The 18,669-nt window shown below is 41.9% G+C and overlaps 1 protein-coding gene across 4 annotated transcripts in view; it reads left to right on the top strand.

Moving 5' to 3' along the window:
• Positions 1–16,487, top strand: part of pacsin3 (protein kinase C and casein kinase substrate in neurons 3) — a 35,023-nt gene extending 18,536 nt beyond the window's left edge. For all 4 annotated transcript variants that reach the window (XM_085770715.1, XM_085770709.1, XM_085770699.1 and 1 more), the window contains 8 exons: positions 730–886; positions 1,591–1,826; positions 2,534–2,689; positions 4,714–4,889; positions 7,838–7,958; positions 12,172–12,314; positions 13,789–13,958; positions 16,211–16,487. In XM_085770715.1, coding sequence (XP_085626841.1) covers positions 730–886; positions 1,591–1,826; positions 2,534–2,689; positions 4,714–4,889; positions 7,838–7,958; positions 12,172–12,314; positions 13,789–13,958; positions 16,211–16,326 — 1,275 coding nt within the window. In that variant the 3' untranslated portion in view covers positions 16,327–16,487. The remainder of the gene's footprint in view (positions 1–729; positions 887–1,590; positions 1,827–2,533; positions 2,690–4,713; positions 4,890–7,837; positions 7,959–12,171; positions 12,315–13,788; positions 13,959–16,210) is intronic.
• Positions 16,488–18,669: the final 2,182 nt, after the last annotated feature.

Raw genomic sequence — 18,669 nt, 5'->3', positions numbered from 1 at the left:
AGATAACTTTAGTGTTCTGGATTTACTGAACCTAACATTGTCTATCCTGATAGCTTTTAGCTGCAAAGCTGGTCATCACCTGGCTCAGGTAACCCTGGGGTTTCCTCTCCAGCTATTGGCAGCTTCACAGGAAAGAGGCGGAGCTGTTAATTCTAAGCAACATCGTCAGAACCATAACTAAAGTTGTCTTTGATGTGTGAAAAATCGCTGACATTTGTGATTTCAGTTACAACAGGGTGAAACATAAACAATCTGATCACTTGATTACAGTAAAAAAAAAATCTGTTATGATGATGAACAAACTCTTAATGTGATCTGTGGGATCAGATTGGTCAGTAATTTGACTGTTGACAGGTTTTGAGTTACCATGGTGATTTACCTTGGTACCTTGCTATCATAACACAAAAAAACAGAGTTACGTTGATAACCTTAAATCCGGACACATAACGGCAATAGAAGAACCAGACGTAGAGCAGCTCACTCTGCTGTCAGATACAGCACCGTGTTGGTGTGCACTGTTGAGCCAGACACACAGACTCATAATGAGTCCCTGCTGACAGGCTGTCGGCTTCACATCCCTCCATCTGGAAAAAATACACACCTCCAGCTCCCCGCTCTCAGTCCTGTCTGTCTTCTGTCACTCAGTCGTTTTGTTCCATGTTGTCAACATTTAGTGGATCAGTGATGATGCAGAGATGACTGATACTGTGTGTGTGTGTGTGTGTGCAGCCAGGGAACTACAAGAGGACGGTGAAGCGGATAGACGACGGCCATCGGCTGTGTAACGAGCTGGTCAGCTGCTTCCAGGAGAGGGCCAAGATAGAGAAGAGCTACGCCCTGCAGCTGAGTGACTGGGCCAAGAGGTGGAGGGGGGTCGTGGAGAAGGGTCAGTGGATTACATCATTGTAAATAACCATTTATACTTTTTATATCTGATGAGCTCAAATACCACAAACAAACAAACTGTTTGTCCATGCTTCATCATCAAAAAAAAAAGATTTTGTAATACTTAAAGATAACAATTCAATCAGTCTCTGTCTCTCTCTGCTTTTCATACAAATAATATAACTTATATATAGATATAGATATAGATTTGCTTTGAGACAACACAAGAGTGATAAAGTAATAAAATATGTATTGACGTAAAAACCAGAGATAAAAGTAGAAATCAAATAACCAGAAATAAAAGTAGAGTATTTAGAACAAAACATACAAATTAAAAGACCGACCATTTAAACTTAAATGTATAAAAAAGAGATGGACAGATAAAATTCAGCAGCCAGAGTAAAAGGTCTTCACTGTATAGATAACATGTAGAGTTGTATATACAGTATATTACTTTTAACCATCTATTTTATCCTTTATTCATTAGTTTGAACTAAGTATTTAAACAGTTTATCCATCATTTAAACAAAGCTAATCTGTTTCAACCTCTGTATGCTAACTTGTCTTCACACCCTCTAAAATAAAATGCTCAGGTGTTTCAGGTAACTTTTTATACATGCACCCATGGTAGCGAATCACTGCTACAGAGAAACTTTTCATGTTCAGTAGTAAGAATCCAACTTCCTGTCCACCCGTCTCCCTCAGGGCCTCAGTACGGGACACTGGAGAAGGCGTGGCACGCCTTCATGCAGGCAGCTGATCGACTCAGCGAGCTGCATCTGGAGCTGCGGGAGCATCTGGCAGGCGAGGACAGCGAGAAGGTGCGCGGCTGGCAGAAGGACGCCTTCCACAAGCAGATGATGGGCGGCTTCAGGGAGACCAAAGACGCAGACGACGGCTTCCGCAAAGCCCAGAAACCCTGGGTCCGCAAACTGAAGGAGGTGAGAGCCAATGCGGCGGTTTGTGATGGCGGTCCGTAGCATGGTGACCACAGTAAGGAGGGTTCATGGAAAAGACAAATCTATGTGTTTAAAAAGAAATCAGTGTCTGTAACATCCCCCGAATTTGCCAGATACGGTGTGACGGAGCAGGACATACCAGGTGGAAGTAAAAACATGAATAATGGCTGCAGACAAACTTTTTGGTGCGTTCTTTCCAGGCTCTGTTGTGTTATAATGGGTGGGATGACTTACTGGGACTCACCCGCTGTGAATGTTACCACTTGTCTGAAGACATCTGCAGTGGGAAACGTCTATTTTTAGATCACCAGGACCAAATGTTTAAAACAGGAAGTTGAAAAAAAGCTAAAACATTTACTTGTTCCCAGGATTCTCTGCTTTTCTCTATTTTATACAATTACAAATGGAATATTTTTGGGTTTTGATTGTTGATCAGACAATAAAAGACATGTGGTGACATCCTCTTGGTCTGGGAAACTGTAATCAGCCTTTGACCTTTTATTGAACAACAACAAATTGATTTATTTAAAAAAAACAATAATTTGGAGTCATATTTGAAATAATGCGTGGTTGTGAGTGAATCGCCCACACATCAATGAGGCAACATGATGACTGTTTAAGAAGATTCCCATGAAATAGGACCTTTATTGATTACAAATCAGACTAAATGTTGGTGTGTTTGTGTCAAGGTGGAGTCCAGTAAGAAAAGCTACCATCAGGCCAGGAAGGAGGAGTGGACAGCAGCCACCAGGGAAACTCACGCCAAGGCCGACCCATCCAAGTCTCAGGAGGAAGTCCGCAAATACACGACCCGGGTGGAGCGCTGCAATCAGGAGTCTGAAAAAGTACAAAGCTTATATACACACACACACACACACACACACACACACAGTCCCATGCGGAGCTCCTCATGTAACAGTCTGGGTGTGTCATGGAGTCCAGAAAAACATACCTGTGTGTTTTTGAGTGTGAAACATGACCAGGCTTGTCCCCTCTGTTCTTTGCTCTGCACAAACCCAACTGCAGAGAAAAGGCTTCAGGTCCTGAGGAGTCATGTGATCAGCCAAAAACAGGGAAATCCTGGGACTGATTCAGGATCAGTCAGCACACAGAGCTGTGCAGGACTGCAGACTTAACTTCCCACTTTTTTGTTGGTTCAGTCCATTTACTATATTCTAAGTGATTTTGAAGATTTCATGTCCCTGAAATGTAATTGTCCATCAACATACAGTCTGTCAACTATCCTAAACGCATGTGTTGTTTTTTCAGTTTCCTTTAACACTGGGTAGAATATCTTCCTTCTGTTGGTTGATTTCACACAAAAATGATCATATTTGGCTCTGATGGGCGTTGGGCTGTTGTCTGTTTGTTTTCCGTGGCCGTAAACTCTTGGTCACACAAGCACATGAAGTAAGATCTGAAAAAGCATGGACAGGTTGGAAGAAAAACTCATTATTATTTGTCACTGGGACTGTTAGCTGCTGTAATTATGTGTAACCAATTTGATTTTTCAGCATTTTTGTTTTTGTTGTATTAGTTATAAATATTTTAGGGCAACTTAACAAGGTGAAATAGCCACACTGAGTACTTTTACAAGACCGACTAAAACCAGACTTTTGAAATCCGTGTAAACATGTCAGTCAAACTGAAGTCATACTCAATCAAACTTGTCAATGTCTGACTAACACAGTTTATATAAATAATGTGAAGTCCAGTTCATGATGCTGCAGAAATGTCACAGGCTGCTGATTTTTTAAAATGAGCTGAAGCATCAATGAGCTGTGAAGGTCACAGGTCCTGTTCTCGCTCTCACCTCCATGATGACTCGTGCCTTATGCAATGAGGTCCACTTGTGTTTATTGTCTATTGGCTGCCTGGGCCACACACTACATGACACACTGTCATGTAGTGTCTTGTTTGTCCTAATGCTGCTCTTTATGCCTTTGCCTTGCCCCTTGGGGACAAATAAAGTGTTCGATTGATTGATTGATTGATTGATTGATTGATTGATTGATTGATTGATTGATTGATTGATTGACACTACATGATTTTTGGGCCCAGTCAGCTGACAACGCTGATTGTCCTCAATAATCCTAACCTTTCCTGTCAGATCTCATGTCTGGGGAATCTTCACGGTGAAAGCGTTTTTGGTGTCACGGTATGACCGATTTGTCTGGTGTTTGTGCTCAGAGGATTATAATGTTAAACATGGGTCAGAACTTCTTATGTCTGTGCTCTCCCAAGTTTTTAAAATTGGTTAGTATCACCTAGTGTGAAGCAGTCTATGGATTTGGACTCGGACTTGAAGGATGCTGCCGACTAACTGTGCGTTCACACCAAAAGCTTCCAAAGCGTCAAAAACGCAGGAAGTCAATTCATTTTCAATGAGAGCCCGGCGACACTGAGCGTCCAAAGCGTCAACAGGCGTCGCCGCGCTTCCAAAGCGTCCAAAGCTTCCAAAGCGTCCAAAGCGTCCAAAGCGTCACCAGACGAGAAGTTGAGCCCTGGTTAACTTTAGGGTAATTAGCTATGACGCGGTTAAGCGGCAACCGGCGGCAGCCTGTCAGAGATGTCCGTCGGCTGCCTTTTTTTCCCTTTTTTTTGTATTTCGGCTCCCCAATGACCAGCGCGATCGAACTGATCAGTCACGTGATGAGCGACCAAAGCGGCTGAAAATATTTGCCGTTTTGGAAGCTGTCTTGTCTGACGCCCACCCTCGAGCATTTTTGACACATGAAGAGAAATGAACATGAGCATCCATGTCAGCGTTTAGGGCAGAGTCCAAATCTTCGGACATTAATCTGAATCAAGGGTGATTAAGGGTGGTGCAGTAGCTCATTGTGTGTGTGTGTGTGTGTGTGTGTGACAGGCGAAGGAGCGCTACACGAAGGCCCTGGAGGAGCTGAACCGCTGCAACCCTCGCTACATGGAGGACATGGAGCAGGTGTTCGACCTCACCCAGGAGGCTGAGCGCAAGAGGCTACGCTTCTTCAAAGACGTCCTGCTGGACATCCACACACACCTCGACCTGTCAGTCAGACAGGGGTAAGAGACGTGGGCACGCTTACACACACACACACACACACACACACACACACACACACACACACACACACACACACACACACACACACACACACACACACACACACACACACACACACACACACACACACACACATTCTGAGGAGACTGAGGCTCATTAGATGATTGATGATCTATGAGTCAGACTGAAGGCATGCAGCAGTCTAACAGTGTACAAACGTGTGTGTATGTACACAGGAGTTAATGGACAACAGCAAAGAGTTTTTTATTAACCACTGACCTTTCATTTTGTTTAAATAAGTCACTGTTTCCATGGTAACGTGGGTTGGTTAAGTCCAAGAAGATCTTTGTCCAAATATTGAACAAATTCACCTGATGGGATTTCTACCATTTTTGTATTTTTTGTTTCCCTCTTCTTTAGTTTAAACCCTTTTCCGCTTTAGAAATCAAAGCCATGTGCAGGTTCTGGGTCCAGACCAGGTAGTGAGATAATGACAGACCATCTGCCCTCCCACAGGGACCTCGGTTCAAACCCACAGACCGGACTCTCATGCTGAGCTCAACCCGAACAAACTCTACACACTGTAGTTCATGGAGTCTCTTATTACCTGCAGTGAATCACCAGGCACGAGGGCGTTAATGAGCAGTGCTGCCTCCACGTTGGAGGCTTCAGTCTCCTTAAAGTGAAGCTTCACATTATTGCACGTCTCGTCATACAGTTCTCATCTACAATGTTCACTCGCACAGTATTTATCACTGAAGTTGTTCTTGGCTCGCTTTTAAACATGATTAAGTGATACTGTAAGGAGCAATATCCACCGATTGTTAAGTCAAAAAATGAAGCTGGAGAGTATCACAGTGGGACTGAGCTTCTATCAGACTTGTGTCATTTTTATTACTAATTTCTCTCTTTTTCCCATTGGAGCCTCATAGTGAAACACAAACACTGCATGGGAAAGGACAAGGAGGGAATCTGATGCTAAATAGTTTCTAACTTTGAAAGAAAAGCAGCATGATTTTACTAACTCAGGCTGCTAAAATAATTATTTCAAATATGGAATTTCAAATATGGAAAGAAAGACTGCTGGTGTCAGAAACAGCAGATCAAAACAGAGAGGATGAGTCGGGTAAAGCCCTTGAATAATCTCGTAGTGGCCAGGTGAAAACCGGAGCCAATCATTTGTAAGGACAGGAAAGGAAAGGAAGTGAGGAAGGTGAAGAAAACAGAAGACAATCACAGAACTGTGACAACTATAAGGCCTTTGCACACTGAGTCCGTTTTTTTCGTCCGAAATTGCCGCACGTCAAAAAATAAATTCGACCTCATGTTGTGTCGATCATGTTTACACACCGAGTCCGAAACTTTCGTCCGTCATTAAAGTTTTCGGAACAGGTTCGTTTAAATGCGTTTTTCGCATCCGTGAAAAGCATTTTGACCAATCACATCAGCGTTTCAAGGCTGGAGAGGGAGAGAGAGAGAGGAAGGAGTGTGTGTCTGTGTGTGTGTGTGTGTGTGTGTGTGAGTGCGCCAGCCACTGTTCAGGATCATGGAAATTGTCTGTCTTCTGTTTAATGTGTGAGCTAATAATCAATATCTATCAAACTGGACCACTGACATCCTAAAATAAACTGTTGAAGTGATCATGATAGTTCTGCTGCTCATTTACAAGCAAGCCGATTGGTGTCCTCTCAAGATGGACATATTTTAATTTTTCTCTTTCATTTCTCGACAAGAGAGAGAACCACAAAGTGCATCACTGTGTGACGATTTTTGTCTCCCTCTCCGAAATTTGGAACACAAAATAAGAACGCATGCGAATAAAACTCAATGGACACAGTGTGCAAGGAGCCCGTGTGTAATGTTTTTTGTCGGATGACGGATACAAAAAGCGAACTCAGTGTGCAAAGACCTTAAATGTTAATAAAATCCAGAGTTTTTAAGGAATCATTGTGTCGTTGTGCTAATGCTCCTAAAGCTTCTGGCAATCGATGGACGGCTCCCAGGTTATCTATCATATCATCTCTGAGTGTAAACAAACCAGCCAAGAGCTGATAATACCAACTACAAACAATAGTAAAAATAGTGTTATCTGGATTTCCACCTTTTTAAATGGAGATTGAACACTTTAAAGGCCCAGCCCACAGAATACATACAGGGTGACCAGGAACCTGCTGCACTAAATAAAACACACAGGAAATGAGGCAGTGTGTGTCCGAGGCAGGATGTGACAAACACCACAATTATTATAATTTTTTTGCACAGTTAACACAATGATTACATATAAACAAAAAAAAAACATTATCGATTCGCTAACAATTTTTTGACGTTTGGTCTGTTATATTGGCGTTTGGCCCAAATCCACAGTTTGAATCAGTTGCCGGTCTGGTGTCCAAGTCTGTTCCCCACCACAGGCCTGTGCTCACACCACTGTTCAACCATGGTGAATGCTGTGGGTAAAAAAACTTTTTAATGTGATTAGTTTGTATTTCATGGATGAATACATCTAGAATCAAATAGATAAGTACATGCTGTCAGATGTTTTTTCCCCATTAATAGGAAAAGAGTGAAGTATATTTCAGCTTTTTATTCCCAAATGCACCATCACACCAGGGGGAACACATCCTGACACATCCTTGATACACACGCAGTGAGTTTGTGAATACAAGGCTGGAATTCACAGGTTTTAGGTAGAGAAGTCAGCGGTATGAATTTGCCAGAGTGATGATGTTCTTTTCTTATTGAACTGAGGGGGAACTGTATCTGACATCAGCACATGTTTCCACTAGCTGAGGCAGAGAAAAGAACAGATACAGTGCAGACTTGATTTTATGAACCATCCAAGACAGCTGTCGATACCATACTAAAGCTCTAATAACAGAATTTATAGGGGTCGGAGGGGTAGGAGGCGGGTTTCGGTGTGATGATTGACAGTCTCTGTGTCCAACAGGTTCAAAGACTTGTACCAGGACCTGGGTCAGACCATCCGAGCAACCAATGACACCGATGATCTCAGATGGTGGAGGAACACCCATGGGCCGGGCATGAGCATGAACTGGCCACAGTTTGAGGTGTGGACGGAGCGCACGCACGCACGCACACACACTTTTTTGAACAGCTGCTGCACAGAGCTCTTGTTTTCATTGAAAAAATGAATGAAGGAAGGAAGCACATACAGTAAACAACTTGTGTGCACGCGCGAGCGTGTGTGTTTGGATTCCTACATTCCTGACCCCACTCAGAGTGCACAGTCACACAACAAGGCTTTCACTGGGAGCCTGTTGAATATTCAGTTTGTGTCTGTCCGACACACACACACACACACACACACACACACACACAGCTTTATCTAGTTGTTAGTGGATACAGATTTCTCCAGCAGACGGGCCAGCAAGGACAAACAAATATTTACAGATATGAAAAAACAGACAACAGGGTCTGGGAGACAGAGGAGCAGATATGGTTGTCCTCACAGAGTTGAAAGCTGTTGTGTGCCATTGTTTTTTTCCTCTATAGAGTTTTATTTATGTCCCTTTTAGGGCCCAAGCGACGACAAGTGTTGGCAAAGGCCCTATTGAAATTGCTATGTTTATTATTATCATCTTTTTTTCAAAAATGAAATATTCTCTCTAAATCCACTCAAAAAACAAGATTTATGTGGGTTTTGTGCCAAACTATATCTTAGCAGCTTCTTAAGTTTTTACCGTACACACATGATGTTGAGCTGTTCCTCTAAAAATTGTGCTGTTCACCCTCTGATAGAGAAACAATGGACACATAAATCTATTTAGACTGTTTTCCCTCTCTGATGTTTAGCCAAACAAAGACATTGTTCATTACTGCCACCATCTGGTCACGAGTGACATTATAACAGTTGAATGAATCTGCATTTGAACATTTGATAGCAATAGCATGTTAGATCATTTATCAGATGTGCAGAAGACAATTCTCAATTACTTATATATTTGTCCCATGTTTATATAATTGTACAAATAAATACTGTATAGTATATCCAATTATTATTAATAACTATTAATTGCTAATTCAGTTATTAGTGCAGCTCCAGGCTCTCTGTGGTCAACACACAGGTGTGCTGGTTGTTTCAGAGATTTGGCTAACATCTCTGCTACACAGGGGTTTCAGCTGTGATGGTTGGAAACCAATCTGAGACATGAAGACTAAACACTTTGAAATGTGTTTCCACATTGTGCTTGTGTGTCCAACCTGAGGGTAAAAGTAGGAAAAGAATAAGATGAGCATCAACCCGTCTGCCTCAGGATAAGTTCAGTCATGTCCATGGAAGTTTAGTGAATCCAGTCTGATGATGACGTAACAAGTGTTACTCTGATGTGAACACGCCTGCCTTACTCTGTCTAATTTTCTCTCTCTAAGATAATATTGTCTACTATTGTATCTGTTTAACCACAAAATGACCTGTGTGGATTTTGATTTAAACAAGAAACAGTTTGTTTTTTGCAGCAATTAATGTTTCTAAATGAAAACGGACTTAATCATTACATTAAAGGAAGTTATGTCCTGGTAATGCAGATGTCCTCAGAGCATACTATTGCCATATAATGAATTAGTATATAGATATTTTCTCATACTCTATTATCTATATTATTAATTATGACTTTTAAGCTTAATTCTCATGTACAGTTTGTGCTGGTTTAAAAAAGGACGCATCAGCCACCAATGTGAGATGGTAATAGACTGATGACACACTGCCATATGGAGCTGGACCGGCTAACCTGCTAAGCTAAACTCATAACAAACTTCGACTGGCTTCAGCAGAAGGCTGTCCCAGTGCCTGCTGGGTAAAGAGATCCACAGCATAACGAGATTAAGCTCAATATTATGGAGCTACTAAAGTGTCACTATACACTGCTGCGTCTGAGAAAACGCTGGAGCACGTAACATCAAAATCTATATTTTTCTTATTTTACTGTGGACGCTGTATTGTTCTGTGTTCTGTCTGTGAGGAGATCTGCAGCCTCCGTTATCAGGTCAGGGTAGATACAATTATGTGTGTGTGCGTGAGTTTGTGGATCATCAAGTTTCCAATGATACAAAGGAGTTGACACATTAGACTGAGGCATGTGCAGTAAGTGGACCACTAGTCTGTTTGAAGATCTCAGATGTTTCTCAGCTCCATCTGTCGACGTCTGACACCTCGCCTTCACACTGAACAGTGCTTAAGTCAATATGACTTCAACCATGTTTGAACACAGCCTGTCGAGTGGCAGCACGCTGCTGCTGAGGCTTTTTCAGTGAGAACTGACAGTGCTTCTCATTTTCACTGAATCAGCTGCAGAAAATGATCCAATACACGACGAGGGTTTAACCAGACAAAGATTTTGTTGTGAGGAAGTTACCGCCTCTGCTTGTTTGTAGCGCAAAGCTGAAAAGAAATGACATATTCAGCTGTTTGTGTACCTGTTATTAACTGGAGGGAGGAGGAGGACACTAGGACACCTCTCAGTATCAGACGATACAGTTCAGCCGGAGAAACCAGGTCCTCCTCAACCTGTGTAAGACCACTTGTGTCGGTTATATTGTCCAGCTGATTTCCAGGAATCCTTCCTCATGAAAGTTTCATGATTTTTACTGGGAACTGTAAAGTGTTTTCCTGACAAGGACCCAGTCGCTACACCACATGAGGAGAGATTATCTCATTAGATGTGGGAGCATGTTTCTGTAGAAATTAATGAGAAAACATTGATTTCCCAGGAATCGCTTTAACACCTAAACACTGTAAACTGACACCATCTTGATAGCAGATGTGTTGGTCTGAGAGATATCTGCTGGTTAACAAGCAAATCGAATTAATTAGGAGGGGATACAATTTTGTTGTGAACAGTACACAAAAAGTAGAAACTTGGAAGATGTTCTGAACAGATTTAGGTGTCTTGCAGCATAAACTTGTATATTTATGAAGGAAAACTTTTTTTTAAAAACTACTAGTATGAAAATATGTGGGGCGTTTTCATGAAAGAAGAATCCATGTGTTTCTATGTAGTGACGCTGAGTCTTTGCTGTAAAGACTGAAGAGGATTCAGCTTCTCCTGGTTTTCCAAAATTGAAAAATGAGAGGGAGGGAGAGAGAAACGGAGAGAGAGAAATGTTGGCAGAAAGAAAGAAATCTCCTCTGTCCTCTGAGGAATCTCCCAGCGTTCCCACAGCACTGCTGACACGCAAACAGAGAGCCATTGTGCCAACACACACACACACACACACACACACACACACACAGGTTTGTCTCTCTATACGTGTGAGGACTTTCTTCATTCATAACTTAACAAAACCTCAGAAGTTGAAGCTTTTGAAAAAAATATGGAGAAAGGAAACCTGTTCCTTTCCGAGAGGTGCGCACACTGCACACTGAGTGGGTGGTGTTGGTTCTAAATCTGCGAGGACATCTAGTACACGCACACACACACACACACACACACACACACACACACACACACACACACACACACACACACACACACACACACACACACACAGTGACAGTTTGGAGTTTGCTCTGTTCTCCACTGAGAGTGTAAATACCAGTAACTGTATCCTCAGCCACCTACTTCTGTCAACAGGCTGTTATTACTCTGTGTGTGTGTGTGTCTGTGTGTCTGTCTGGGTTCACTAAACAAAAAAAAACATTTTCTCTATTGCCTTAAAGCAGAAGTAAGCGGAATATTTGTGTTAATATAAGTCTTAAATAGTTCTATCTTCCGACAGCAATCACTTACATAGAGTGTTTGGTCTGAAACACGGGTCTGTCAGTCACTCTGCTCTGCTGTAAGCCGAGGAGAAAACTTTCCTTGCATCCTACAACCTTTATCCAATGAGGAGAGAGAACGGCATAAAGGGGTGGTCCTCTCTGTGTGCAGCCAAGGGATGTGTGTGAATGTGGTGACGTAGGGACGAGGGCGGGGACTGCTAACTCCGTCTGCTGACAGGAAGTTAGCCAAAACGACCGGATCGCTTACTTCTGCTTTAACTTTAGATGTTGATGAATTTTACTTACTAGAAATTTTCAATGAAAGCTGTACATTTGATTTAAATATTAAAAATTATTTTCCATTAGATTGGAAATTCTTACAACTGAATGTCAAACAGCGGACAGCTAATTTAACAGCACCAGAAACAGTAAGTAAGAAGAAAAGCAGAAAAGTAAGGATTGTACCTCTACGTCTAGTGATTTATAAACAAAGAGATTTCTGACATGTTTTCACGATGTAAACACAGAAGAACAAACGTTGTGGTTTGGTTGGTTGTGTGCAGGAGTGGTCTCCGGAGGCGAGTCGCTCCATCAGCAGGAAGGAGCGCGCCGGACACTCCGAGGAGAACGTGGTCACTCTCACCAACATCGTCTCCTCAGGCGGAGACGACGTCCCGCCAAGTCCCATCACCATGGACACCGGCAGGTAAGAGGACATGATGTCTGCATCAGCATCTACAAAAAAGCTCTCTTACTGATGTTTTATTGTCTGACCGGATTCCACAGTGTGTCTTCTCATCATTCATATGTTGTTGGCTGTTGAGTCCACATCAAAGACAACGCTTCTTTCTGTGTGTGTGTGTGTGTGTGTGTGTGTGTCAGATAGAGGCAGTATGTAGTCTAGTTTGTTACCATGTTGTCACCCTTAGGAGTTCACATCCTGCACATAACACACTCTAATTAGTAACTAGAAAGCTGTGTGTGTTTGTGATTAGATTCAGACACTGTGTTCACACTCCCCTAACACGATGTTTCTTCAAAAGCGGCGTTGTAACTCACTCCCTCAGTTCTGAACAGTCGCTGTAAACCTTGAAAACACTTTGAAAACGTCCACATTTTGGTTTTTTTAATGAAGAATGAGAGCAGGGGTCTCTTCTGAACTGAGGGACATTTCTGTTTGAGGGGAAGCACTAACACATCGTGGTGAAGGTGAGAAAAAGCTACAAACTAAGAAAGCGAAGGATCATCTACAGTAAGACCGTGAAGGAACTGGGCTCCAATTTGATTGGTTTTGTGCTTTTAAAATGATCATACTGATGGGGATCCTAATTTAGTTTCCAGGATACAAATGTCTGACAGTTCGTAGAGATGGCCACACCACACGTTTAGTTTTTGTGTGCCTTGTAGTGTTGTTTTTGGCAGGCATCTTAGATTTAGTCTTAGTCTTGGTCTTTTTGATGAAAATACTTCTTAGTTTTAGTCAATTTTAGTCATTTCTATATGTGATAGTTTTAGTCTAAAACTAGACTAAAACCTTGTTGAGTTTTCGTCGACTAAAACTAGTCAGTTTTAGTAAAAAAAACAAATTAATTCAATAAAGGAATGGTTTTACAAGTAATGTTTCCACCCAATGGCAAATACTTTAAATTTTTACGTCCGTTCTCGTCTCGTCAACGAAAACTCACACACGTCTCGTCATGTTTTCGTCATCAGAGAGCCATGTTTATCTCGTTATCGTCATGAAAAAAAGGGGCGTCAACGAAAATATTTTGTCATCGTCATCGTTAACGAAAACAACACTGGTGCCTTGGATTGATTTTAATTATTAGAGTGATAACTGAAGCGTGTGTGAGATGCAGCGTGGATTCAATAACAAGTCGTGACTCACATATACGTATAACTGTGTCATCTGAAATGTTTCCTGAATGTGTTCATTCTACTATTATTCATGATGGAAAACAAAGCAGGTGCCAGGACTGAGCCTTGTGGTACACCTCTAGACTTTGCTAAATAACCCTGTGTTGTGTTGCTGTTGTTTCTGTACCGCATACATACACACACATCTACTCCTGCTGCCGTTTCTTTCTCAAGTGTAATTTGTGAGTTAATCAGTGATTCCCCTACTCCCCGGGTCTTGCTGATGGCTATTAATCCCTCCTCTCTCCTCTCTCCTCTCTCAGGGTGAAAGATTATTCATCAGACTGGTCGGATGAGGAAAGTCCTAAGAAGGTGCTGGCGGTGAACGGCGTGGGGGAGGGGGAGGACGAGGAGGAGCAGGTAGAGGGGGTGCGAGTCCGAGCGCTCTATGATTACATGGGCCAGGAGTCCGATGAGCTCAGCTTTAAAGCAGGTATTAACCCTTACTAATGCTCAAGAGATGGGAGGCATCACAGGGCGGGGGTTGGTGGGTTGACACGATTTGCTCTTGTGATCATAAATTGTTTTTTAATGAAAAGTTTAAAAAAATCCTTGTTAAGTTTTCAGCTGCAATGAGACAAAAAAAGCCGTCTTAAATGATGTTTGATGTTTGTTTCCATAACGGAGACTCAAAAATAATGAAGTCAGATTAATAGCATCATAACATCCCCTTTCAAAGGTAACTTGAATCATCTGTTTGAACAGAGATAAATGTCATTTCAAATGGCAAAATAATAAGGTCAATATTTTCCAGTATTTTTTGTATCTAAAACCTTGAAAAGTTTCATAGAGAAAATGTAACACATGACCATGAAGAAACACTTTATGTGGTCATAATGAGATGATTTAAAAACCATAAAAAACATCTGTGGGGCGCCGCAGTGGCTTAGTCTTAACTGCAGTGCAGTTTGCACATTTTGATTAAATTGTATGAGCTCATATTATCACACCATATTCATATCTCAGAGCCTTATTTTCTTCTGGGTCACCTGTGATGCCTCGTCCTAACACATTTATACAAACACTCATGTCGATCAAAAAGTTTCAGCCATGAGTTTTGGTGGTTTACAGCAGCGGGAAACAACAGCCACACTCAGATTGCATGTCATTCACTTTTTTGCATTAATGATTCTGAGTCACAGAAACGCAGCAGCTTCTGTAAAATGAACTGATAAGACTGTTTTATACCTTTTAAAAACCGAGGATTTAATTTCTGTGACCTGAACTGAATCATCATTGCAACAGATGCACACATACACTTGGATATAACATGAGAGGCTCTGTCTTTACACCTCACTGCTTGACCTGTGCAGCTGTGACAGATGTGAAGCTCGAGCAGCTTGACATCATCTTCTGTTGCTGATTAATTCTGTGGAAATAAAAGCATTTCCAACTCCAATGATTGTTTAATCAGGACAAACAGTTGGGTCATGCTTTTATTATGATTTAATATTAGCTTTTCCAGCTTTCCTGGAAACCTCATCTTTATTAAATATTTCACTGTCTCACTTCTTGTTGGAGATGAAATCTTTTCTGACTGGTTTTATTCTTCTGATGATTTCACATCATGGAAGTGTTGAGATGCTGCTGTGTGGCTCATTACAATTTGAGGGATTATTAGAGAATAATCTGTTGCCAAACTCATCAGTCACTCAGGTAGGGGAAATCAACTGATGAAATTAAATAAAAGTGAGAGTGAGATAAGACAGGTTTGATGATTTGTGGATGTATTTGTTGTGTGTTTCTCTCTCTCTCTGTTGTGAACGGTTTCTGTGTGTTTGCAGTTTACTCTCATGCCTGAAAGTTTCTCATGTATGAGTTCATAAGTTGTTTTTCACTGTGTTTATTGAATTATTGTGGGAGAGAGAACGTTGGACAATAAGGTCCTGTTCTGGTGAGAGGTGGCTGGTCAATAATGGTACAATAAAGAAACAGATTTTTAACAATAAATGGTTTACAGAGTTTAGAATTACACCCACATTTCTGTCAGATTTACTATCTAAATCTGCACCAAACTGTACAAACTCATAGATATGAACAGAGCAGAGACCATGAGGATGTGTAGGCTACTATCACCCTCCAGCCTTCCTCACCTCAGTTAGCCCGGCTCATCGTGTCGGAGCTTTAGTCCGTCCTCTGCAGGTGGTCTGGCTCCATGGGGGGTCAGAAGGGCACCGAGCTAATGGGACCTGATGGGACCACAGAGGGGGGACACATTTGTTTGGACAAGCTAAGCCCAGCTCAGCTCTGCTTAGCCTGAACCAGGTCCCATGGCTGCTCACCCCCATGCTACATGACAGAGTTCCCCAGACTCCCAGAAAGTTTCATTATATTACATTTTTGATTAAAGTTAAATCAAAAATGATTAAATCATTAAATTAACATTTCAATGATGTGTATTTTTCGCTAGTACTGTATAGTGACATTGATTATTGTTGAAAGTTACTGCTACTGTTGTAATGAAGATAAATGCTGGTTGCAATCTCACAGACCTCGACACTGCCTTGCTGTTGGTTTTCTGTATTTATTGCTTGACACATGAAAAACAGAAGCAAGTGAAACAAATAAATTCAATATAAACCAAAGAAAACCAGGTTCTGAATCTAGTGCAGGTACAGTATCACAAGCTGCTTTGATAATCTCCTTTGTGTAACGCCATGACATGTTCCTTGTGTTTCCCTCCAGGCGAGGAGCTGCTGAAGCTGGGTGAGGAGGACGAGCAGGGCTGGTGTAAAGGACAGCTGAGCAGCGGCCAGGTCGGCCTCTACCCCGCCAACTACGTCCAGGTCGTCACATCCTGATGTCCCGCCCCTTGTGCTCATCCAGCCAATGGTACAACTACCCTCAAGATGCCAGGACCAATCCAAAGCTATTAGTTCTGACATGTAGACTCACTCACAGTCAGTTTTTTTTTTTTTCTGATTACTGACTGAAAAACTCGTCACAGAGTTTGTTTTGTTTTTTCATGCTGTTTTTGTGAAAGGCTTTTCACTCAGCCACAATTGATTGAAAGAAGCTTCACAGGCAAAGACAAATCTCCTGCAGCCTGTGACCACAAACATGAACAGACAGTAAAACTGTAGAGAATCACGGATCTAAGTTCTGTGACAGTTCTTACGGGTCGTGGGTTTTGTTTTCCCGCTCACTGCCGTCTTTTGAGTTACTATAGTCAGCAAGTCCACGGTTAATCGAAGACAACAAGATGGGATAAGCAAGGAGCAACCTCACCGGCATTCAAATGTCAAATCAAATAAATCCCAACATGCTTCTTTTTAAAGGAATAGTTTGACATTCTGGCAAATATGTGCATTAACTGTCATTAACTCTTCATTTTCAACAGCACTCTGTTAGCTATAGGGCTAAAAACAGCCTGGCTTTCTAAAGCTAACACCCATCTCAGTTACACATCAAATGTGGTTAAATTCATCTGTACAAAAGACAAATTATTGCTTCAATATCTCAGTTTTTTGTGACAGTTTTGGAAATCTGCAGGTGCTGGTGGATGGATGTTGTTACCTTTGGACAAAGCCAGGCTGTTTCCAGTCTTCATGTTAAGCCGAGCTAGCAAGCGTCCGGCTGTAATCTCTCATGAGATATGAGAGCAGTGTTGATGCAAGTCAGTAAGTGTATTTCCCTAAATGTTAAACTGTTCTTTAAGCCTTAGTATACTCACCATGAAGAGAAGTGAACTTAATTTCTTATGTTGAAAACAGATCAGAGAGGTTTGGACTTTTTTCTGTAGATCTCGGTCTTTCTTTTTTTTATTATTTTACTTGGATCTAGTTGGAGGTTTCTGCCGCTGGAGGCATCATCATCCTCTCCGCTCGCTCGGCTGTAGCGGTCGCTGCATGGATCGACATGATGAAAAGACTGTGGCTGAATCCGAATGTCTACCTGCAGGACGCACGGACTTGAGTTAAACATTGTGCGATGTGTTCACTGTCATCATGTGAAGTCTGCGAGGATGGGACAGCCTTAGGTCTGTGTCACCTGTAACCGGAGAGGATCAAAACTGCAACAGTGCACACACACTGATGGCTCAGTGCACTGCAACCTCAGAAAACAAAGACACAAATGTTCAGAAACCAACTTCATCAATTTGCACAACAGAAGTGTTTCAGTGATACACCTGTCTGCGGTGCTTTTGTTCAATGCTTCTTGAGTTTGGCAGCTCCCTGTTAGTAGTGTTTGAAAATAAGGTGAATTTAACAAACAGGGGAATTTAAAGCATGTTTGTGTATTTGCAGGTGTTGTAAGTTTCGTACTGCGTGCAGGAAATTGTTTTCTGAATTTGTGGCGCACTTGTGGCGTGTGTTTCTTTGGTTGCATTGAATTGAGCTCTCAGGGCCACCGTAGTCATACATACTACAGGCTTCCATCAATCAAGGACAAATATTCTGTATCATATACTTAAAAAAAATCTTGTCCATATTGCAATGAATTGTAGGTAATGCAGTCAGTTAACGTCTTCAGAAAGTCTCTGAGGCTCCTGGTGGACTGGTTGAACTGTGGCCCTCAGACTTCTTGTGTACACAGCTGTAAATGTGCAGATGTGGTGACGTCCAGACATCTGGATTCGGCCCGTCAGTGCCTTAGTCGACGAGGCCAGACACATGCAGCGCCGCCCTGCTGTCTAACTGAGGAATCACAACCTGCTGATGCTGAACCGGCAGACCTCCTGGTAGTCTGGACTTTGTGCAGACAGCAGCTGATCACAGCTTCTCCAAGTCATTTACACTTTGCTTTGGTTATCTCGTAGACTTTTTAGGTGTTACACTGAATTCACTCTTTCCTTTGTTGATTATTTCTCAATGTGATAGCTGTATGTTAATATTGAGTCAACTGATTTTCAATATGGATGACGTGATTTTTTTTTTAAGAATAGCATTTTTACAGTCAAATCAATGACTTTGTAATTTATTTTCTTTTAATTTAGCACGCATTGTTCATTTGAACTAGACGCTCTGAAGCAGGCAGAGTGAATTGACTGTTAGATTTGGCTCATCTAACCTGTGGGACCTGTCTGGTTTTGGGTTTACATGTTAAAGTTTGTGGTTTGTGTGTGAGGGAGCGTCCTCTGCTCTGCTGGTCCGAGTGTTGCTACAGCTAACCCAAGTAGATGTCCAAATAAGAAGAGGTGATAG

This window comes from Trachurus japonicus, chromosome 3, assembly GCF_045865225.1.
Source record: "Trachurus japonicus isolate A0001 chromosome 3, Traja_1.0".
NCBI classification, from domain to species: domain Eukaryota; kingdom Metazoa; phylum Chordata; class Actinopteri; order Carangiformes; family Carangidae; genus Trachurus; species Trachurus japonicus.
Note: the sequence above shows the minus strand (reverse complement) of the source record. Positions and strands in the feature narration are given on the sequence as shown.